At 42.4% G+C, this 24,518-nt stretch overlaps 1 protein-coding gene across 2 annotated transcripts; it reads right to left on the reverse strand.

Moving 5' to 3' along the window:
• Positions 1 to 901: 901 nt before the first annotated feature.
• On the reverse strand, positions 902 to 22,870 carry gsta.1 (glutathione S-transferase, alpha tandem duplicate 1). 2 transcript variants are annotated; one of them, XM_048531838.1, is made up of 7 exons: positions 22,775 to 22,870; positions 19,511 to 19,613; positions 13,038 to 13,089; positions 12,202 to 12,334; positions 9,532 to 9,673; positions 7,368 to 7,499; positions 902 to 1,335 (listed from the first exon to the last, which is right to left on the reverse strand). In XM_048531838.1, exons 2-7 carry the CDS (start codon positions 19,592 to 19,594, stop codon positions 1,213 to 1,215), a joined length of 666 nt encoding a protein of 221 aa, XP_048387795.1. In that variant the 5' UTR covers positions 19,595 to 19,613; positions 22,775 to 22,870; the 3' UTR covers positions 902 to 1,212. The 2 variants fall into 2 exon arrangements, with proteins under 2 accessions (XP_048387795.1, XP_048387796.1); XM_048531839.2 differs by having other exon boundaries at positions 22,750 to 22,850.
• Positions 22,871 to 24,518: the final 1,648 nt, after the last annotated feature.

Below are 24,518 nucleotides of genomic sequence, written 5' to 3' on the forward strand. Positions count from 1 at the left end.
CAGCCACAGCAGTACATCTTTGCTCTTGTATTCTAGTCCTCTTGAAATGAATTTTAACATTGCATTTGCCTTCCTTGCTATACCTAGAATTTTGTGTGGAATAAGGGGAATGTTCTTTCTTCCAGGACTATATACATCCCCTCCCTCATGAGCTTACCAGAGCAGCATAGACATGCAGGTCACAAATGTAGCTGCTAGCCTCTCCATACAGGATTGCTTCTTGATGGAATGGCCTACCTGCTGTGGCCAATGGGTAAATCTTTAAAATATAAAATTTCAAGCCCTTCCATCCCCCTTCTGTACTCAAAGGTATAAGATTCTATCTGGGTTCTACTAATGGCACCTAACTCCACAATTATCTTCCGAAATACTTTGTTCAAATCCCTTCAAAGATTTCTGGTTTAACCACAGAATAAAGAATGCCCTGCTGCAATTTCCTCAGAATAGATTTCAGTTACGGACTTGCCTCGCCCTATCTTTACAATTTTTAGCTCTATAATTACAAGGATCTCTAATGTGCTAATGAGTTAATCTCTTGAATTTAATACAGGTTTGACGTGGCAGAATGCAACAGCAGTGAAAGGACTACATTCCACTCTGGCTGACAGTCAAGCTGAAAGGGTGGCAATTTGATCCTGGAATAAATGCAAACGCAGAAGGGACTTGGGAGCTACAAATAGTCTTTGTATCAAAGCTTTCCAAGCTTTTTCTAAACAGTGGATTTTGCTTTACTAAGAGAAAATACTTACTTCCATTATGCAACTAGAGATACTAACTTCTGTAATTTTCGGAAAAAGGGAGGTAGAGAATTAGCATAATGTATCCAATAATATATAATAATGTGCTTCAGTCAAAAAAACAACACTGAACATTGCTGAATAACAGAAATGACAAAACACCATTTTCAAACTTTGTATATAGGTTTTACTCTTGATTTACACAGTTGTTTTTCAACATTTTAATCTGAAGTTCAGAAATACATTTCTTCAAAAGCAATTTTCTACATCATAAGTATAGAATTATTCAGGGAATCAAAAATACTTATCAGCTATGAATGCAGACTGATATTTAAAATGTTAAAATTATGATGATTTGAACAATATTTGATGCAAAATGATTGTGAAGCGCTTTGGAATCTTACTTTCACATTAAAGACACTTTATCTTTAAAATTGGAACTCAGCTTTGAGATGTGTAGTTCATGACATTCCTCTCAAAATCTGAGAACTTCTCTTGCAACCTGAACATAATGGTCATCTGGTGGTGGCTTTCTGGGACTGCCCGGTTGCAGGAACTTCTGAATTCTTGGGATATTGCTGATTTTCAACTTGAATTTCTGAAAGGAATCATTGGAAGACTCTTATTAGGCAAACCTACTCTTTAGCGACACAAGCTGATCAGCAAGGCACGTGACAGGCATATCTCAAATAAAGATTTGAATTGAAGGGTGTGTGTGTGTGTGTGTGTGTGTGTGTGTGTATATACAGTTGTGACTAGGATACGGGAGGTCACAGTTCCTCTTTGTTGACTCCCTCTCAGCGAACCACAAGAAGTATTGATTTTTTTTCTCTCTACTTAGCATGGGGCTATTGTAAATCAATTCAACCTCATTAACTAGATCAAAAATGAAATACAGCCAATTCCGAAGTTTTCTTCAGTAATAAACAGTATAGTTTTATTACTCAAAAAACTCATGACAACAAGCATACATACAGAGGCAGATAACGAGCTTACAAAGAATGGGGGAGCCCGGGTTCTGATACAGACAGTTAAAGCAGTCGCAGGTTAAAGTTTTCTTGGAATTTTTGAGATGGAAGAATGAAATGACCTGGGTCCAATTGTTGAGCTGCTGCCTTGTTTCCTCCATAATGGCAAATGTACAGATGTCCTAGAGTCCTCAGTTGCTGTTGTTTTGAGTTGCTTTTCACCGACAAGGTCTGATCTAGAGGGTGAAAGCGAAAACGGTGTCTTCTGGTTGTTGCTCACAAATCCATTTTGCCTTTGTTTCTACCACTTAGAAGCAGTGGTTGATAATGGCCTGTATTCCTGAGTCTGTATGGTTTGCCCAAGCTGCACGTTCCACTGAAAACCTCTCATCTCAAGGAGTAACTTCTGAAAAGCTGTGAATCAATCTGAGATCCGTGTCTTTTCATTATGATGTTAGTTTCAGTTCTGACTGATGCTGATGGGGTCTTTGAGCTTGGCTCAAGCCAGGCAGATGATCACAGCAACCATTTTAGGTGGATATTTGTCCTTTTTAGAAACTTTTTTTTAGGCCACAGAAGTCACAGGTATTAAAATCAAATGATGGAAGTTGAATATTGATCGTCAATGTTCATTATCATCAGAGTAGAACTACAGGCTAATTCTCTGAACGTGCTTTCAGTCTACTGAAGCATCACCATGCATTTCCTTTGCTTTTACTGGCAAGTTCCACAAAGCTGTGAAACCCATGAACCCCAAATTAAGGTTCAAAACAAAAGTCAGTATTGCACGAATTGCATGATTAACATACGTTAAGTGGAAAGCCAGCTGCCACGAGAGGTTTACTTGAACACAACCTAACACATTACAATGAAACTTATAATTCGGTGGCTTGGGGCAGACCTCTCGACATGCTGTTAAATTTCTCAGTACTAATTGTAGGTTCATTCTAAACTTTCTCTATTGAACATAAGTTTGTTATTAATTTGTTATTATTACTTGAAGTGAGCTTTCTGCTTTAGTATTGAGTGGGTGTTCAGATAAGTGGGGTATGGATGCTAGGGCAGTTGCTTGCTCCTCCTGCAAAATGTGGCAGTTGGGAGATGTGGCACACGTCTCCGCTGGCTACATCTGCGGGAAGTGCACCCAGCTACAGCTCCTTGAAAACCGTGTTAGGGAAATGGAGCTGGAGCTGGATGAACTACGGATCATTCGGGAGGCAGAGGGGGTAATTGAGAGGAGTTATCGGGAGTTGGTCACTCCTAAGGCTCAGGACGAGGATAGATGGGTTACAGTTAGGGGGAGGAAAGGGGACAGACAGACAGTGCAGAGATCCCCTGTGGGCATTCCCCTCAGCAATAAGTATACCGTTTTGGATACTGCTGGGGGGGTTGACCTACCAGAGGAAAGCCATAGTAGTCAGTTCTCTGGCACTGAGCCTGACACTGTGGCAAAGAAGGGAAGGGGGCAGAATAGAAAAGTACTCGTGGTAGGGGACTCGATAGTTAGGGGAATCGACAGGAGATTTTGTGGGCAAGATCGGGATTCCCGGAAGGTATGTTGCCTCCCTGGTGCCAGGGTCCGGGACGTCTCCGATCGGGTGTATAAAGTTCTGAAAGGGGAGGGTGAACAGCCAGAAATCGTGTTACATATTGGCACAAATGATATAGCCAGAAATAGGTTTGAGGATATAAAAAGTGATTTCAGGGAGTTAGGATGGAAGCTGCAGAGCAGGACGAACAGAGTAGTGTTCTCTGGTTTACTACCGGTGCCACGAGATAGCGAGGTGAGGAACAGGGAGCGGGCGCAGCTGAACACGTGGCTACGCAGCTGGTGTAGGAGGGAGGGTTTCAGATATGTTGATAATTGGGATGCCTTCTGGGGAAGGTGGGACCTGTACAAGAAGGACGGGTTGCATCTGAACTGGAAGGGGACCAATGTCCTGGGTGGAAGGTTTGCTCGAGTAGTTCGAGAGGGTTTAAACTAGTATGGCAGGGGGGTGGGAACCTGAGCTGTATACCAGAGGTGAGCGTTGATGCAGGTGAGGCGGTAGCAAGAGGTAGACCAGCTAGTGGGAAGGATTTTCCTGGGAAGGAACCAAGGGATCGGTTAAAGTGTGTTTGCTTTAATGCAAGGAGTATCAGGAATAAAAGTGATGAACTTAGAGCATGGATCAGTACCTGGTGCTATGATGTTGTGGCCATAACAGAGACATGGGTTTCTCATGGGCTGGAATGGTTGCTGGATATTCCAGGGTTTAGAACATTTAAAAAGAATAGGGAGGGGGCAAAAAGAGGGGGGGGTGTAGCACTACTAATCAGAGAGGGTATCACAGCTACAGAAGCTTCCATTGTCGAGGAAGATCTGCCTACTGAGTCAGTATGGGTGGAAATTAGGAACAGCAAGGGAGTAGTCACCTCGTTAGGGGTTTACTACAGGCCCCCCAATAGCAGCAGGGAGATTGTAGAAAGCATAGGTCGACAGATTTTGGAAAAGTGTGGACGCAGTAGGGTTGTTGTAATGGGTGACTTTAACTTTCCTAATATTGATTGGAACCTCCTTCGAGCAGAAGATTTGAATGGAGCTGTTTTTGTAAGGTGTGTTCAGGAGGGTTTCCTAACGCAGTACGTTGACAGGCCGACGAGGGGAGAGGCCATTCTAGACTTGGTGCTCGGAAACGAGCCGGGGCAGGTATCAGATCTTGTGGTGGGAGAGCATTTTGGTGATAGTGACCATAACACTCTCTCATTCTACATAGCTATGGAGAAGGAGAGGATTAGGCAGAATGGGAGGATATTTAATTGGGGAAGAGGAAACTATGATGCGATTAGACACGAGTTAGGAAGCATGGACTGGGAGCAGTTGTTCCATGGTAAGGGAACTATAGACATGTGGAGATGGTTTAAGGAACAGTTGTTGGGAGTGATGAGTAAATATGTCCCTCTGAGACAGGCAAGACGGGGTAAGATAAAGGAACCTTGGATGACGAGAGCGGTGGAGCTTCTAGTGAAAAGGAAGAAGGTAGCTTACATAAGGTGGAGGAAGCTAGGGTCAAGTTCAGCTAGAGAGGATTACATGCAGGCAAGGAAGGAGCTCAAAAATGGTCTGAGGAGAGCCAGGAGGGGGCACGAGAAAGGCTTGGCAGAAGGAATCCGGGAAAACACAAAGGCATTTTACACTTACGTGAGGAATAAGAGAATGGTCAAAGAAAGAGTAGGGCCGATCAGGGATAGCATAGGGAACTTGTGTGTGGAGCCTGAGGAGGTAGGGGAAGCCCTAAATGAGTTTTTTGCTTCTGTCTTTACGAAAGAAACGACCTGTGTAGTGAATGAAACCTTTGAAGAGCAGGTGTGCATGCTGGAATGGATAGAGATAGAGGAAGCTGATGTACTGAAAATTTTGTCAAACATTAAGATTGACAAGTCGCCAGGCCCGGATCAGATTTGTCCTCGGCTGCTTTGGGAAGCGAGAAATGCAATTGCTTCGCCACTTGCGAAGATCTTTGCATCCTCGCTCTCCACTGGAGTCGTACCTGAGGACTGGAGAGAGGCAAATGTAATTCCATCTCTTCAAGCAAGGAAATAGGGAAATTCCCGGCAATTATAGACCGGTAAGTCTCACGTCTGTCGTCTGCAAGGTGTTAGAAAGGATTCTGAGGGATATGATTTATGACCATCTGGAAGAGCATGGCTTGATCATATACAGTCAACACGGCTTTGTGAGGGGTAGGTCATGCCTTACAAACCTTATCGAGTTTTTTGAGGATGTGACTAGTAAGGTTGATGAGGGTCAAGCTGTGGATGTGGTGTATATGGACTTCAGTAAGGCATTTGATAAGGTTCCCCATGGAAGGCTCATTCAGAAGGTCAGGAGGAATGGGATACAGGGGAACTTAGCTGCTTGGATACAGAATTGGCTGGCCAACAGAAGACAGCGAGTGGTAGTAGAAGGAAAATATTCTGCCTGGAAGTCAGTGGTGAGTGGGGTTCCACAGGGCTCTGTCCTTGGGCCTCTACTGTTTGTAATTTTTATTAATGACTTGGACGAGGGAATTGAAGGATGGGTCAGCAAGTTTGCAGACGACACAAAGGTCGGAGGTGTCGTTGACAGTGTAGAGGGCTGTTGTAGGCTGCAGCGGGACATTGACAGGATGCAGAGATGGGCTGAGAGGTGGCAGATGGAGTTCAACCTGGATAAATGCGAGGTGATGCATTTTGGAAGGTCGAATTTGAAAGCTGAGTACAGGATTAAGGATAGGATTCTTGGCAGCGTGGAGGAACAGAGGGATCTTGGTGTGCAGATACATAGATCCCTTAAAATGGCCACCCAAGTGGACAGGGTTGTTAAGAAAGCATATGGTGTTTTGGCTTTCATTAACAGGGGGATTGAGTTTAAGAGTCGTGAGATCTTGTTGCAGCTCTATAAAACTTTGGTTAGACCGCACTTGGAATACTGCGTCCAGTTCTGGGCGCCCTATTATAGGAAAGATGTGGATGCTTTGGAGAGGGTTCAGAGGAGGTTTACCAGGATGCTGCCTGGACTGGAGGGCTTATCTTATGAAGAGAGGTTGACTGAGCTCGGTCTCTTTTCATTGGAGAAAAGAAGGAGGAGAGGGGACCTAATTGAGGTATACAAGATAATGAGAGGCATAGATAGAGTCGATAGCCAGAGACTATTTCCCAGGGCAGAGATGGCTAGCACGAGGGGTCATAGTTTTAAGCTGGTTGGTGGAAAGTATAGAGGGGATGTCAGAGGCAGGTTCTTTACGCAGAGAGTTGTGAGAGCATGGAATGCGTTGCCAGCAGCAGTTGTGGAAGCAAGGTCATTGGGGTCATTTAAGAGACTGCTGGACATGCATATGGTCACAGAAATTTGAGGGTGCATCCATGAGGATCAATGGTCGGCACAACATTGTGGGCTGAAGGGCCTGTTCTGTGCTGTACTGTTCTATGTTCTATGTTCTATGTTCTAATCCTCCATCCATCCCGAACTTGCATGCTTCTGTAATTTAAAAACTATTCCTTTGTATTTAAATAAGGCAGGAAGGTGAGCTCCCAGCCTCAAACCTCATTCTTACATTAGGTCTACTAATTTGGATTCCTACCTAAAGAAAGGTAGGATGAGACTGTACTGTTTTAAACAAAACTTTGATCTAGTCAGACAGCCCTAATTATGGTACTGTAACAAAAGCAAATCAAGGGTTTATAGAATTGGAATGGAACCTTATCAAAATTGAATCAAAATATCAGTATCTGGAGTGATGATGAACCCCTGTGGTGCTCACAGGTCGCTAAAGGCTCTACTGTGCCAGCGGACAAAGGACATGACTCTAAACTCTTTCCTCATTGAAAGTTCAGTGGGGCTTCCAGAGACAGCCTGAAGAATTCCAGAAGAATCGTGTTCAGTCTTTCAGCTCTTGCATCAATAAAGCACTAATAACATACGCAATCGGAAAACATCAAAATGCATCATTCAAATATTAATCTGCAGAGTAAACATATGAATCTGAATGTATTTTCATTTACTCTGGAACTCACAATAAATTTCACAGTCCCTTCTGAATCTTAATTTTTTTCCAAATTTAGTGCATTCACAGTCTTTTGGTCAAGTCCCCTAGTGATCCCTTCGTGATGAAAACTTTCCAATTTAATACCCAAAGCCTACCTGCAGATGTGGGAATTCTGACAGAATTTTGGGTGCGTTGTCTTCAATCATCAAGATTGCCTCAAGAACGTTAAGATCAGCAACGGTGAGCTGGTTACCAACCAGATATCCGCTGTGACTACTCTTGAGAACCTACAAGGTAAAAAATAAATAAAGATTTTACGTTAAACATGTAAATAAAATTGGATGCTGAGAAGTTTATTTCTTCCTAAAATGACAGCCAAGGAAGTTATTTTGTTAAATTTGTGGCTCATGGTTGCAACATAGAATTTGGACACAGAAGCATCATCACTTTCACCAGGATAGCTTTGGGAACAACAAACCAGGCGGGACTTACTTGATGCCCAGTTCCAAGGAATGTGAATTGGGTGAATGCATCATTTACTAAATGCAGGTTTTTGATATTGCAAAGGCAAATAGCCTCTGTTAATATACAAAACCAAACGTTTTTTTTCCCCATTATTTCTTTCTTCTCTTTCCAGTCATACCATCCTCTCCACCAACTCCAGATCCCCTGTTGGTGAAGCTGGGTGCCACCTTCCCTTTCTCATCAATGTGAATGGCAACAGACTTGGGATGTTTGTTCCTGGTTTGCAGCATTTTGAACTGGTGTGCAGCACAGATTTGGATAAGACACTCAGTGGCATTTCCGCCAGGAGGTCCTGCCAGCAAGAGGCACTTCTGCCACAGCAAGCACTCCATGGAAATAAAGTGTATAATTAATGATGCGCAAAATGCAGAATATGTTACTAGGGCTCAGGGAGGGAAAACCAAAAATGACACCTGGCCAAAATATGGGAGGATTCAGCATGATATCTCTGCCTGTTCTGAAATCACAAATAGAACTTACCTGATGGCAACTATTTTGAGACGGCTCAATATCCATTCACTTTGAAAAACAAGTTACAAAATCCACTTCTCAATTATCCTTGTAGACTTGATATGACCATCACACCAATAAAAACACTTTGTTTTGACAATGTGCATGTCTAAATCTCTGCACTCTGCCGCTTCACTTCTACTACTGGGTACCTATACATAACTCCTGCTGTTAAACATTATTTAATTCTCCACTACCAACTTCTCTTTCTTACCATTTAGTAATTTCATCATTATTCACTAAGGATACATCACCCTCCACTCATTTGCCTATTAGTCCTCTAGATTTGTTCCATCTCTCTCTTTTTTTTTGGTAGTGATAGTATCTGATTTGTGCAAGACAGTCAGACAGATGAGATAATCGTGGTAATTAATGTCACAGGTTAAACAATCTGAAGGCCTGCCTGATTATCTGAGTGTATGAGTGTAATTTCACTTCAGTTAAAATCTAGAATTGGAAGTTAGTTTCATGTTCACCATTACCGAGACAATCAATTGATGTAAAAACACATTTGTTTCGCTGACGTCCTCTAACAAAGGAAATCTGCCTCCATCCTTGGTCTGGCCTACATGTGATTCATTACACACCTAGCGATGTGGTTGACTGCTCTTCACTAATGTTGGAAATTGCCTTGAGGTCCAATCAAGGGCATTTGGGGATTGCCAACAAATACTGTGATCGCCTGCAGTACTCACATCACATTAAAGAATTTTAAAAGGCTGCATTTGCAGCCACTAACATGTGTGCTGTGCACTGCTCGAGAGATCTTTGATAGATTTCAGGGGTCATGGGGTAGAGATTGGAAAAGGGGGAGATCGGGACCCAGGAGAGAAGAAAATGTTTCAAGGATGGGAGACGAGAGCTGGCAGAGGGGTATGCGGAAGGGAAACAGAGGGGGAGAGGGCCTCACAACTCCTGGGGCCTCTTTGTAGCCACTCCCATTCCCCTGCCTTCTAGACCCTCTACCCTTCTCGCACCAGGAGATTCCTGTCCCCTTTTCCCATCCTCACTCTTGAGATTCCCCATCCCTTTTCCTCTCTCCCCAACGCCAAACCCCAGTTCAAAATTATGTGCACTGTCTTGTATGTGTGCAGACTTGTGTTTGACCGTGACGTCACATGTAAAGTCTATGTGATGATATATTGTGATTGAAACCGTGCACATGCACATTTCCAAATGAGTGCACGCGTAGTTGCCCAGAGTTGCAAACATTGCCAAACAAAAAGGTGAAATGAGATTAATTTAATCTTGTTTAACATTTTAGCTAGTCTAACACTGCCTTACCTTTTCAAATGCTGGGAAGTATCTATTTTTGGCCTTATTATTTATCAGTGTGAGGTCACTGTCCTTTTGTTCTGAAGGAAGAAATGGATGACGCATCACCAGTGTCATCAGATCTCTGGCTCCCTCTGAATACATGTCAATTCTGTGATTAAAATGAAAAACAAAAAAGTACAATTAGCTTCCATGTGACCACAATAACTGAACTTATTTAACCATGTCTGCTTTTATTCGCCATTAAACAAGCATGCGCTCCAGTGTTGACTTGTTTACAGCAGAACTTGCTTCACTGCGCCCTAACTACAATATGTACGATCTTCAGAGACACACACATCTCACTGTCATAACCAACACTCTTTCAAATGCAGAAGCCCAACTATTTCATACTCTCATTGACAATAGTCCTGAATAACCCTTAAGATTTCTTGTTGATAATGGTGGTTCAGAGAGTCAGGCCAACATTAGGCTCCAACTTTCACAGAATCATAGATTCCCTACAGCGTGGGAACAGGCCTCTTGACTCATCAAGTCCACATCGCTCCTCTGAACGGCATCCTACCCAGACCCATCCCTCCTACCCTATCTCTGTAACCCTCCATTCCTATGGCTAATCCGTCTAGCGTGCATATCTTTGGACTGTGGGAGGAAACTGAAGCCCCAGGAGGAAGCCTGTGCAGACACTGGCCAAAGACTGGATCTGCAATGCTGGGCATCTCAAGCCAAAGTCAAGATAGATTATCCAATTGGCACTTATGGATGACGTTGGCAAGTTATTCAGCCTTCTCTTTAGCAAACACTTCCACAGACAATAACCCAAGGCTGATCCATTCATTTGGAAAAATAGTTACATCACAGAATTGTAGGAAAAGGAAGCTTCTGACAAGGGCAAAAGTATCGAAGGATACAGATTAACACATTATTAAAAAACAAAGGAATTTAAAATATTCACAAACCTCTGGGATTTATTTTTAGGTGTATAGAACTCAATAGCAGCAAAATTATCCTAAGCTTATAAAAGATACAAACTTATATCTAGTCAGACTATAATTAGAGCACTATGCACATTCCAAGTATCATCCCAGAACAAAGAGATTACATGATAGGGTATCCCTCCAGTCTCCTCCCAACCCCAGTTTAATGAGGACATGCCAGGACCAGCACCCAAAATGTGAGGTGCCACTCTGGTGAATTTGCAATGCAGGAATGCCTGAAAATTAAACAGCAAAGGCAGCATTCAGGGAGAAAATTGATTCTACCAACAACAAATGAGGTCAATACACATCTTGTGAATGATGGGGGATAATGAAACAACTAACAGGAGGAAAAGGCTCCAAAAACATCCTTTGTTAGTGCTAAAGAGAAGGATGAATAATTTGCCACCTTCATCCAGAAGTGCCAATTAGATAAACTATCTTGACTTTGGCTTGAGGTGTCCAGCATTGCAGAATTCAGTCATCGGCCAATTTGATACACTTCATGAGATATCCAGAAATTGTTGAAGACACTGGGTACAGTGAAAGCTACAGGCTTTGACAACATCCCAACTGTAGTTTCAAAGATTTGCACTCCCCTAGCTAAGCTGTTGTGGTACAGCTACAACATTGAAATCTGTGTTGTGTTACTCTAATGGTGAAATTATTTAGGCCCACTTCCCAACAGGCCATACCTAACAGCAGTAACGTGGTGATTGTGAGCAGGAGTGATTGTGGCAGGAACATTGGGAAGGCCAGGTAATATGAAACTCAGTGATATCAGTCATGCCGTTCGACCTATGACTTTCTTCTTTTGCAGCCCCCAAGTGTCTCAAATCACTGAATACTTATTAATGCAGTCACTGTATGAAAAGTCAGTGGAATAAATAATCAGTTTGTGGGACAAGGTGATCAGGGTTAAAAAAAAAGGTACAAAATAAGCAAACTTTGGATTAAGACAACAAAGTGTGGAGCTGGATGAACACAGCAGGTCAAGCAGCATCTCAGGAGCACAAAAGCTGGCGTTTCGGGCCTAGACCCTTCATCAGAGAGGGGGATGGGGAGAGGGAACTGGAATAAATAGAGTCTAGGCCCAAAACGTCAGCTTTTGTGCTCCTGAGATGCTGCTTGGCCTGCTGTGTTCATCCAGCTCCACACTTTGTTATCTTGGATGCTCCAGCATCTGCAGTTCCCATTATCACTGATAAAACTTTGGATTAATGTCACTTTGCACTTTACAAATATTGACCAATAATCATCTAGGTAGGAGGTCAGAGTCACAAATGTTAGAGTCATTCGTGAGACATTGGGTTTCGAAGCAAGGCCAAGCTAAATAGGTCAAATGACCTGCCACATTATTCCTCACCATTTGCGCCAATCTGTTATACAGATACTACGCTAACTGTTTCTTTTTAGCATTGCTCAATCATATTTTGCCTCAAAGATTGGTAGATTATTTCCAGTTTGTGCATTCAATTCCTTCAATTGTAACACCCCATCTGAACAACAGCTTTCATTATAACATTAATCTTAAAGCCAGCACCTCCAATAATGCAGCACTCTCTCAGCATTGCACAGGTAATTGGCTTGGACTAAAAATGCAAATCCTTGAGTCTTCAAACAAGATTAATGGCGTAGTTCTGTTTTCACTTTTAACAACATGAATTTTTCAAATGAGAAGACATGTACAAACGTGACTTACAGTGCTCTTTCTTGGATATCTCTTCCATAAAGATTGTGTTTTGCTGCAATGTAGTTCAGAATAGCATTGGTCTGGACCAATTTCATTCCATCAATTTCAACCATAGGTACCTGCTCATACAGGAGAGCTCCATCTGTCAAGAGGAACAAAATGATCAAAAAAATTATAAATATTCAAAAATAATACATTGTAGTCAAAAAATAATTGTCATTAAAAGGGTACTCAAATTAGAACTAAAGTACAGATAAAATAAAGCAAATTTCAAATCTGAAATGTGTAAAAACAGTCCTGAAATAAAAGTGTTTTCACCTGATCCTAAAGACAGAAGCTGAAGCATCACTCAAAATTGGCCCATCCTTGTCGAAACTAAAATTTCCTGAATCAATCCAACAGATCATGCGAACAATGACTGTATTTCCCACTTCACCTCCACTTGTGTGTTCTTTTCTTTATTTGTTTCCTTGACTGTTTGACTGTGTTTAAAGGGGGGCTTTGTGATGGGTTCAGCATTTTAATTCATAGAGTTTATTTAATTTAGCGGAATTGTTTAGCTGGACCTAAAATCTAATGACCTGTAATCAAGAATGATTCTTGTTAATTACAAAAACCAGGTCCATACTTTTAACTGACCTGGGCCTGAATATCAGGTAGCTTGAGGATTTTTACATTTTTTTTAAAAAAGTTTTTAACTTAGATGACTCTGCGAAAGCAGGGCTTGATTTCCAGTGGTGACAAATCCCACTCCTAAATTGGCATGTTTTGAACTTATTTTATGCCCAAACAGACAGACAATATCCCAATTTCTACGCCACTGACTTTTAATAGATACTACATACCATTCAGTAGCTTTTCATACTGTTCCCTGGTCTCAAGGTATTCTTCCTCAAACTGAAATAAATAATTAGTACAAGATACTTGGTAAAATATTTCAAACATGCAGATTTTTTGTCGCAACTCTTCAGTGTTTCGTTTCCGATCTGTTTAGAGGTATATTGAGCAGGATGAGTTTTATATCCAAAACCGACAGCTTTCACTGTCAAACTTTTGTTGAAGGTTAGTCTGAAATACTGAAACTGCATAACATTCAGTCTAATTATGAGATTCTTCTATTAGTAACCAATTCATTGTGGGTCATTCAACGTTCAGCACGACTGATTTTCCTTCCTGTTGACTTATATGGAATGGAAGACCAGCACAGATTTATAATAAGCAGTCATCCAGTTAGGTATTTGACTATTTCAAATTTACTGCCAAAGTTGGAACTAACTTCATATCTCAGCTACAAATAATATGCCACATTCTCTCAAAAGCTTCCTGACTTTGTCATGATATGTCACACATAGCTGACACGAACTTCCATATCCTCCCTAGACCTACTGTTTTCTTCAAATAAGTGGAATGAAAGGTTAGCATGCTGCAAGAATTATTAATTGCTCTATCACTGAATTATTTCACATTGGAACTCCACATGGGCTGCCTCTCTTGAGCTTCCATCCTCTTTGATAAATGGAAAAGCATCAGGCAGTTAGACTTTGCCACTAGAAAGAAATTGGCACACAAGTTAAACCAAGTGTGATAAGCAAAGCTCCTCATGCCTGCAAGTGATCTCTCAATAAAAAGAAAGCTCTCTGAAATCTGAATGTCCATTTTCAGAACTGCCCTCATTTATATTATTTTCTTGTAACTGCACAACTGAACACCTACAGGGATCAATATTAACTGCCTGAACCTGGCATAACTGGAGTAATATGGCCTGAAATCTTCTCTATCTATTGTGGTAAGTATTACCAACTAGGAAAGGTTCAAACAACTGGAACATGTGTTGAGCTTGGGCAGGAGAGCACTTGTGATGTAAAAATTGGGATCCTACAACATACATTTGAGATGTAAACTGACTAACTGCACTGACTATGGCTGATGGTCCAAACATACATGGATACATTAAGCTGCCTAAACAAAGGTTGTTAAAGGGATAACTGGAAACAACTGAAGAAGCTATTAACGCCACAAGGAGGTGGGCAGAACAGGCAGGAACACCAAAATGCCCCGCCATGGCTCAAAAAGAATCTCACCATTACAGGTCTCACCTCCTTCATCGTTTCCACCATTCTATCTGCACAGTTGGATAATATGCTACCTCTGGTAACCTGCAATCTGGAGGGCCAGTGCACTACTTGGGAACAAAGCCCTGACCTCAAAGTGATCGCTATTGTCTGTGTGTGTGTGTATTCTACTTGACAGCCACTTATCATTCATCTAAAATTAAACTTGACTGCAGGGTCCTTTGACTGGTTACTGTAACGCACAATGTAAATTAGACAAGTAAATTAAGGGCCTTCAGGTTATTGAGAAAGATACAAAGTTGGCCTGACTTTTATAAAGAAGCCTTGTATTGATAACTGCAATCTAAATTATTTCATTCAGAAGAGTCAAACACACATTTCCACATGGGCAGGTGGTTCTTATGTTAGGTCTGAAACAAGTATGGAGCATCACACTGAGTCTTGGGCCTTGATTTCAGGACTTCTGATAGGTTAGCTGTTTACAGATTGTGACCTGGAAGTTCAATCTTGCCTGAATCATGCCACTCTCAATGAGGCTGGCAGCAGAGGGTGTAAAGGGTTCATCAGCTTCATTTGCTTATTACTGGCAAGGCATGGGCAGTGAGGTCCCCATAGGTAGCACATTCAACTCATTCCTGTGGGTGAAAGGCAATGGCAAATCACCCACTGAAAACAGGTCAGGATGCAGCATCAGCAGACAATGAGTCTTTAGGTACAACGTACAGGACTAATGATGGATAGATACTTTTCAGACTGGAGGTGTGCACAGTGACATTCACAGAATCATTTTAGTGCTTTCTGCTTTTCAACATTCATTGGCAAATGGGGTTTGACTACTTACAGCATAATTTTAAAGCCTGCAGCTGAAAAAGAACTCAAAAATGTAGTCAAGCATGACCAAAACAGGTTTCAAGAAGACTTAACAGATGACTAAATTGCAGGTCGGTTAAGTGAATTCTCATGCAGACAAGTATGAAGTGATATATTTTAATCAAAGGAATGAGGAGAGGCAAGGTAAATCATGCACTATAATTTTAAAGATGATTCCTGAATGGAGGTCTCTCCATGTGTGTACACAAATCTCGACAGAAGCAGTACAAGGTTGGGAAGGCCGTTAAAAGGATACAAGGGATGCTTGGATTTATTAATCGAAGCATGGACAGCAAAAGCAAGGGTATTATGTCAAATCTTTATGAAGCACGTGTTAGGCCTCAGCAGGAGAATTGTTATAGGCACCATTCTTTATACAGAATATCAAGGCATTTGAGGAGCTACAGAAGGGATTTATTAGAATTATACCCTGGTTGAGGTTTTATCCTTCTGCTCTTGACCTATTCAATTTTCCGTAAGGGCTCATAAATGGTAAACACCACCTCAGAAGAGGTGCATGCTGAGTCATGGCCAAGGACTCCTGATCCACAAAATGGTCATTCTTGTACATTTACTCCACTGTCAGGTTACTACAAAAAGAAAATCTTGCTTGAAAGCAGCTAATAGTTAACTATTTAAGTTAACTAATTAATTACTTAAATGTGTAATACAATATGTTTGCTACAAACTACATTGAAAGAATATACTGGAGAAACTCAAGAAAAGGGGGATAATACAACACGTCCTAGCCTATATATACTACAAAAATAATAGAGCTTGGGCTTGAGCCTTTAATGACCTAATGTATACTACAGAGTCTGGTGTAATTATTTGCAGCTAAGTGCAACCTGCCAGCACAGGTAGGCCAAGGGCAGAGCAAACTGCGTGATTGCATAAGGTGACTCTTTTGAACTGTAACTAAGTTCTGAAAGGGACACCAAAACAGAATGGAATAATGACACCCTTTGTTTTAATACTTTTGTGTTGAAGGCACAATTCTTCAAGTCAATGCCCCCTAGGTTTGTGCTGCGATCTATGCCAGCCTTTTCATACTATTAACTTATGAACAATTCTGGCCATAGTTAATATGAGTAAGAGTGCATTCAGTGATTTCATCAAATATTTACTTACTGTCATTTATTTAGTTCAAAGTGTAAAATGAAGGGCATTCAGAATCTTGTGCAATCTCAATGTGGATATGAATCATATGGACTCTAAACTTGAGCAGGTTTAATGGTTTGTGGTGTCAAATGGTTGTGAACTGCCTTTATTCTGTACTTAGAACTGAACATAGTAAAGACGGGCTGTATTTCTCTGGAGTGTCATGAGCCGGAATTCTTCTAAGAAGAAAATTTGAATTAATCCATTGTTTCTACAACATGGGTGTAATTAAATACCAAATAGTTATAAGAACTATGGCTGATCACTTTCATTGCTATGTTAGAAACATGGAGACCAATTCTAATGTCAGCTTTAGAGATAATGGGAATATTAGTGATAATGAAGAGGTTACCCTCCTCCCTCCGGACCAACCTCAGGGAATCTCTCTCCCACTGTAACTCTCTTGTCCCCTCCCTATCTCTCCACCTATACTCTCCTCTCCACCTATCTTCTTTTCTCTCCATCTTCGGTCCGCCTCCCACTCTCTCCCTATTTATTCCAGAACCCTCACCCCATCCCCCTCTCTGATGAAGGGTCTAGGCCCGAAACAGCAGCTTTTGTGCTCCTGAGATGCTGCTTGGCCTGCTGTGTCATCCAGCTTCACACTTTGTTATCTAATGTCAGCTGGCGCTGCTGTATTTGAAAAGCACAAAATCTCAACATGTGGCTTCATCCACACACCAGACATCATATTTAACTTTTAAAAGTTAAACTCTTAAACCAGTCTTAATCTTTACTCTCTTCACTTTATTTTCATGTGGGTGACAAGTACAAACATTGACACCTAGTGCAATTCACAAAGTCAACAAAAACACATTTCAAAACACTATCCAGCCAATGAAGTTGTAATTTTGGAAAAGCAGCAGCTAATCTGCAACTAGCAATCTTCCACAATGTGAAGAGGTGTGTGCAGAATTGTGACCCAAGGCAATCCTGACCAACACAACTGCCACACAAAAACAGTACATTGTCAGGAAGGCTCTGAAATTTGAAATAAGTTTTGAGACAATTTCAATATTTTTGTGATTTCCTACCCCATATTACCAGTTAAAAACCCAGGCCCTCCTGTATGACAGACATATTGAAGAATTGATAATGAAATGTGAGGCTGGATGAACACAGCAGGCCCAGCAGCATCTCAGGAGCACAAAAGCTGACATTTCGGGCCTAGACCCTTCATCAGAGAGGGGGATGGGTTGAGGGTTCTGAAAAATAGGGAGAGAGGGGGAGGCAGACCGAAGATGGAGAGAAAAGAAGATAGGTGGAGAGGAGAGTATAGGTGGGGAGGTAGGGAGGGGCTAGGTCAGTCCAGGGAAGACGGACAGGTCAAGGAGGTGGGATGAGGTTAGTAGGTAGGAGATGGAGGTGCGGCTTGGGGTGGGAGGAAGGGATGGGTGAGAGGAAGAACAGGTTAGGGAGGCGGAGACAGGTTGGACTGGTTTTGGGATGCAGTGGGTGGAGAGGAAGAGCTGAGTTGGTTGTGTGGTGCAGTGGGGGGAGGGGAGGGGACGAACTGGGCTGGTTTTGGGATGCGGTGGGGGGGGAAGGGGAAATTTTGAAGCTGGTGACTCCCTTGTTCGCTCCACACTGCCCTCCAACCCCACCACACCCGGCACCTTCCCCTGCAACCGCAGGAAATGCTACACTTGCCCCCACACCTCCTCCCTCACCCCTATCCCAGGCCCCAAGATGACTTTCCACATTAAGCAGAGGTTCACCTGCACATCTGCCAATGTGGTAAACTGCATCCACTGTACCCGGTGTGGCTTCCTCTACATTGGAGAAACCAAGCAGAGGCTTGGGGACCGCTTTGCAGAACACCTCCGCTTGGTTCACAATAAACAACTGCACCTCCCAGTCGCAAACCATTTCAACTCCCCCTCCCATTCTTTAGATGACATGTCCATCATGGGCCTCCTGCAGTGCCACCATGATGCCACCCGAAGGTTGCAGGAACAGCAACTCATATTCCGCTTGGGAGCCCTGCAGCCCAATGGTATCAATGTGGACTTCACCAGCTTCAAAATCTCCCCTTCCCCCACCGCATCCCAAAACCAGCCCAGTTCGCCCCCTCCCCCCACTGCACCACACAACCAGCCCAGCTCTTCCCCTCCACCCACTGCATCCCAAAACCAGTCCAACCTGTCTCTGCCTCCCTAACCTGTTCTTCCTCTCACCCATCCCTTCCTCCCACCCCAAGCCGCACCTCCATCTCCTACCTACTAACCTCATCCCGCCTCCTTGACCTGTTCGTCCTCCCTGGACTGATCTATCCCCTCCCTACCTCCCCACCTATACTCTCCTCTCCACCTACCTTCTTTTCTCTCCATCTTCGGTCCGCCTCCCCCTCTCTCCCTCTTTATTCCAGAGCCCTCACCCCGTCCCCCTCTCTGATGAAGGGTCTAGGCCCGAAACGTCAGCTTTTGTGCTCCTGAGCCTGCTGTGTTCATCCAGCCTCACATTTCATTATCTTGGATTCTCCAGCATCTGCAGTTCCCATTATCATTGAAGAATTGATGATTACTGTAAATGTACATACTTTCTTGATCCATGGGGAGTGACTGGAAATAACATTGTGTCATACAGTAGCATTCAAACTTGTAACTCCTTAAATGTCAGCTGTAATCAACTGAAAACAGCATTCAAGAGTAAAAGTTGAGGAGCCCTCTTGTTCTGCAATGGTAGTGTTCCTATCCCTGAACCAAGTGACCAAGGTTTAAGTCCCACCTGCTCCAGGGATGTGTAATTACATCTCTGAAAAGGCTGATTAGGATAATTAGGTTAAATTTAAGAAGAATCTCCAAACTGGGGTCCCTGCGTCATAGATTGTGGAGGATGGGATGGTGAAGGAGGAGGTAGTTTTGGTCTTTGATAGCACATATAGCCATATACATTGATTAGAAATGCTTTGTCCTATGATAATACTATTTTGAAGGTAACGCTTTTGGAACAGAATCACATGTAGATCCCAATACCTGCAAATGGTTCAACAGGGACAAACACTTTAAAATCTCGGTCATTGAGCTGCAATTTGGAGTTACACTCATTATAGTGTACCTAGTCCTAAAACCAGTCATAGCTTCTTAGTTTTTGATGGTCATGAATGAGTAATTTTATACACACTTTGAGTCTGATAACACAACCGTGCATATTTTTAGATTGAGCAATTAACTTCAATACAATGCATAATACAATTAGTTCTTTTAATACACAACCTCAACACCAGCAGCTGTCAAAAGCCAGCGAATAGACTCCATTTTTCCTCGTCCATTAAAATAATGGAGCTTGGGCTTGGACATTCTGTGCTGTTATACTTTCCTATAAAAGAAGGGAAAAAGATGTAACATGAAATCAGCTCTGTGACCCACTCCTGCTGTGCCAGCTTCCTCAGCACAATAATGGGGCACAGATCTGCAGCTGACAACAACCCTGAAGAACTAATTTTGGATCCAAGTCTGGGTTATGTATGCCAGTAGTGATTTGACTATTGGTGGCTGGAACTACAGCTATATCCAGCACTCTGCATAGTCCATGCTAGATCGCAAGCAGAAAGGATACATCTTTTATTGGCGTGATAATGGGAATTGGCATGAAAGTCGGAAGATAAATGCAAATTAGTTCTTTCTTTCAATTACAATTAAAGACATTGTCACTAAACATAACATACTTTTATTCATGAAAATGATATTTTATTACGTTTTAGTTTTACATTTGTTTCTAAAGGAAATATAATAAAAGTTTGTCAGAAGTGTACATAGGACTATTTTACATTTAGCATTCTGTATTTCCACTCTCTGATTTCAGGAGCCAAGTGGTCTTTTTGCTACTGAGAAGAGCTTGTAGAAAGCTGGGCTTGTTTCAAACAGCAGGTCTATGGCAAAGGTGGTTTAAACAACCATACTTACAAACTTTTATCTTTCATATCAGCTCTCAAATTACAAGATGATTAGAGTTACAGAAGGAGCTGTTTGGCTCTCCACCCATGTTTTGACAGTTCATTGCAACAGCAACTCTGAAAGTTCAACACCCATCCCAGCTATTTGGAATCAAGCCTGTCATCAAAGGTGGTGCTGCTGTTGCCTGATATACTGATCTCTACGTTGTAGGGGCTGAGTCCCAGCTCTCCGACACTGCCTGTAACATCCTCCAGACCATAACCTTACCATTGAACATCAGGATATTGTGTCACTAATCCCATCTTATCTAGGGATCTTCCCCCCAATAGCCTCCAAGCTCATAGAACGCAACCCTGCACAGCCCCCTTTTACCATTTTCCTAAAATCCACAAACAGGACAACCCAGGCAGACATATTGTTTCTGCTCCCTGGAACTTATCTCTTCCTATCTTGGCTCAATATTTTCTCCCCTTGTCCAGTTTCATCCACGATTCTTCTGATGCTTTACGTCAGTTTCAGAATTTCCAGTTCATGAGTTCTAATTGCCTCCTGTTTACCATGATTATGCATTCCCTGACCATATTTTTCATGAATGGAGGATTACAGAACCCTTATACATGAGTAGCCCATCTCCTAGACTTCTGTCCTCAAACCTTTTCTCTCATCCCACAACACTGATTGGGTCTGCCTGGTTCCTATTACCACCCTATCAGACTCCAAAGGATTACAGGCTGCCAGTTCTGCCATCTCCAGCAGGATGACACCACTCCAATTTCCCACCCCTCCCTTGTCAGCCTTCTGCAGGGACTGTTCCCTCTAGGACACCTTGGTTCACTTCTCCTCTACCCCCAACACCTCCCCACAATGTCACAGCATATTTCCATGCATTTGCAGAAGGTGTAACAGCTGACCTCCTTACTTCCTCACTATCCAAGGCCCCTGAATCATTTTCCAAGTAGAACAACAAACGACCCTTACTTCACTCAATCTAGTCTACTGCATTCACAATGTCGTCTCCTTTACCTTGGGAAGACAAAGCACAGACTGAATGACCACTTTGTGGAACACCTATGTTCTTTCTGTAAAATTGACCCTGTGCTTCTGGTTGTCTGCCACTTCAACACACTGTGTTCCCTTGCCAACACCTCTGTCTCAGGCTTACTGCAGTGCTCCAGCAAAGCTCAGATCAGGCTGGAAGAACAGCACCTCATTTTCCTCTTGAGGTCCATGCAGCCTTCTGAACTCAATATCAAGTTCAATAACTTTAAACCTAAACATCTTCTTCAAATGAACTTTACCTATCCCCATAACCCAGGCTGCTTTCTTATGGTGTCCCGTTATCAGCTTTCTCTCCACTCTTCCCTCACTCCCAACCTGGCTTACCATTATCTATCACTTCATTTGCCCATTGGTCTCCATCTCCTAATGGCCGTTAGCTTCTTTCCACCCACCCAGAGCCCCCATCTTCAGTATTTTTATATATAATCACCATTTCTGTGCTACTATCAATTCTGAAGGAGGGCCACTGGACTTGAAACACTAACTCTGCTTTCTCTCAATAGACGCTGCTTGATCTGTTGAGTTTGTCCTGAATTTCTGTTTCTGTTCCAGCCATTTCCTTGTTGCCCTGCAAATTGTTTCTCATGCATCTGCCCATATGACTAGCTTTTCCGTGCCCTTCTGATGTCCATATTTTTCACATTGTAAATTTTAATTCTCAATATTGTCATTTGGAAATTTTGAAATTTCATCTAGTACATTCAAGCCCATTTTACTAATGCAAATCAGCAAAAACTCTGATCCTAGTACCGACTCCAGGGAACCCCAAGTTCCTTCTTTCTACCAAATAAAAATCAACAGTTGGCCATTATTCCCTGTCTCTTGTCACTCAGCCAATGTTTTAAATTTATTTTCCTAAGAATTTATACTCAAGTATCTGTACTTAGGTACCTAAGATAGTGCTGTAAGTGGTGACATAAACTTTTCACTGTATTCATGTTAAGTACATGTAACAATGAAGCTAATTCAATTGTTTGATTTGTAAGGAATTCTTCGAAGTCCATTTTACACACCTTGGAGCAATGGGATCTCAGAATACGCAGGTGAATGCCAAAACTCGAAAGTAGTATTGATATGTTTTACCTACGATGTTACCAGTTAAAAAGATGACGGATTATAGAATCAATGCAGGGCTTTGAATAGGCACAAAAAGTAAAAACTTAAAATACGGCTGGCATTGCTAAAAACCGGAGCAACACGAACGTATTGAGCAGGTGGATAAACGATATTTCCAACGTGATTTTGTTTCAAGAAACATACTGACTGGCACACTTCAGCGGTCCCTGCAAACCCACAGAATTCTCTCAACATTTTCTCTGAATTAACGAAATCAAAATTAAGACAGCATTTAATTCAGAAAATTAACCCAGACTGTCAGGAGCAGTGAAATTTCAGATATTACGTCTCCCCGGAAGTAGCAAAAGGAGAAAAAGTGTACATTTTACAAAGACAAAACCAAAGTCTGAGCTTGCATTATAGCGAAAAATCCTATACATTACCTAACTTCAGACAAACTTCACTCACCAGCGACAATGCTGATTATTTGTAGCGATCTGGGCAACAAGTGTTGCGAAGCGCACGAGCAGAAGGAAGAGTCGACTTGACCAATAGAAGCGCAACTGATCTGCATATTTGCAAAGGCCGATGGGAAACAAGTACTTCACCCTGACTAAAAAGAGGAGAACATTTCAGACATTTATATAGCAAAGTGCATCCTCCTTTCTATGGGTGTGAGGGCGATCTGGCTGCGACATCTGTCACCCCATTGATCGCTAGGGTTGATTCGGCTGATCTGGCTGGCTAGGCGGGTGTCCCCCTTCCCTCACAGCTCCATGTGCATCCCTCCCGAAGCTCAGCGCTCGGTCGCAGAGGATGACCCCCTAGAAGAGGACCGCTCCGCCGGTCTAGGGTATATGACGTAGCTACACTCCCCTGCTAGGCCAAACCTCCAAGACCATTTGTAGGATGACGTAGGGAAGTCAAGCTCCAAGACTTCAGACACATCCAAATCAGGCACTGCACGTGGCAGTCTGCCGTTCTTTTTCTTGCATAATCACCATAATTTGAACATTTTACAGCTTAGATTGCCCACAGTACCCAATTGAGACCTAAACTCGAAGCTAGCTTGTTTCTCTCTGTGAATCCTGCCTTAGTCACTGTGAGCTCCAGATGAAGGGTCTAGGCCAGAAACGTCAGCTTTTGTGCTCCTGAGATGCTGCTTGGCCTGCTGTGTTCATCCAGCCTCACATTTTATTATCTTGATGATCTCCAGCAGTTTTTGTTTGGAGAAAATCACATAACTAATGACCATGTCAATTCTGCGGAGCAATTATTATGAAATTCTTCAATTTGTCTTTAAGGGTGGTTGTGTAAGTGGTTTGCCACTAACACAAGTCAAGATCACTAATTCTACAACTAACTGAATTCCACTTGCCTAAATGAAATTTAATTCCTGTTCCATTTCACTTAGTATCGGTGAGAACAGATCACAGGCTTTAGAGCAAGTCACCCTGTACAGGTCCTTGGTGTCACCCAGTTCTCACAGTGGCACCAGTCAACAATAGCATGTCACAGTGACCACGCCCTGTTAGTAGGAACTGCCAATGCTGTATATCTCTGTAACAATTTTAACCCTGCTGCAAAACCGAAGGGTCCCGACCCGAAACCTCAAACTTTCCTGCTCCTCTGATGCTGCTTGCCCTGCTGTGTGCATCCAGCTTCACACCGTGTTATCACATACTTTGAGAAGCGGTACAGACTAGGTGAGGGTGGCCATTAGGTCTCCTACATTTGGTGACTTAAGGATTTGTCTGCATGTAAAAATTTATCTCAGCAGACTGAGATCTAATCTAAAATATACCATCCTTGGAGATGAAACAGCACCATGAGACACACAAAGCTCAACAATGACGAAGAAGACATCCTGCTCACCCAATTCATTGGAACATAGTAACTGGGAGAGCAAGTTGGCAATTCAGCTCTTTGAGCCTGCTCTGCCATTTAAATGATCATGGCTGATCTTATCGTGATCTCAACTCCACTTTCCTGCTTGACCCCCAAAGCCTTTTATCCCAGTTTTCTTCAGAAACATATCTATTTCTTTCTTGAATTTGTTGATACATTCTGCACCCACTGCATTCTGGGCAGTGAGTTCCACAGATTCACAGCCGTCAGAAAAGTAGTTTCACCTCATCTCAGTTTTGAATCTAGCTCTTCTCACTCCATATCAATGCCTTCTTGTTTGAGACTGCCCAAAAAGGGGGAGCAT

Source organism: Stegostoma tigrinum, chromosome 4 (assembly GCF_030684315.1).
Source record: "Stegostoma tigrinum isolate sSteTig4 chromosome 4, sSteTig4.hap1, whole genome shotgun sequence".
NCBI lineage: Eukaryota > Metazoa > Chordata > Chondrichthyes > Orectolobiformes > Stegostomatidae > Stegostoma > Stegostoma tigrinum.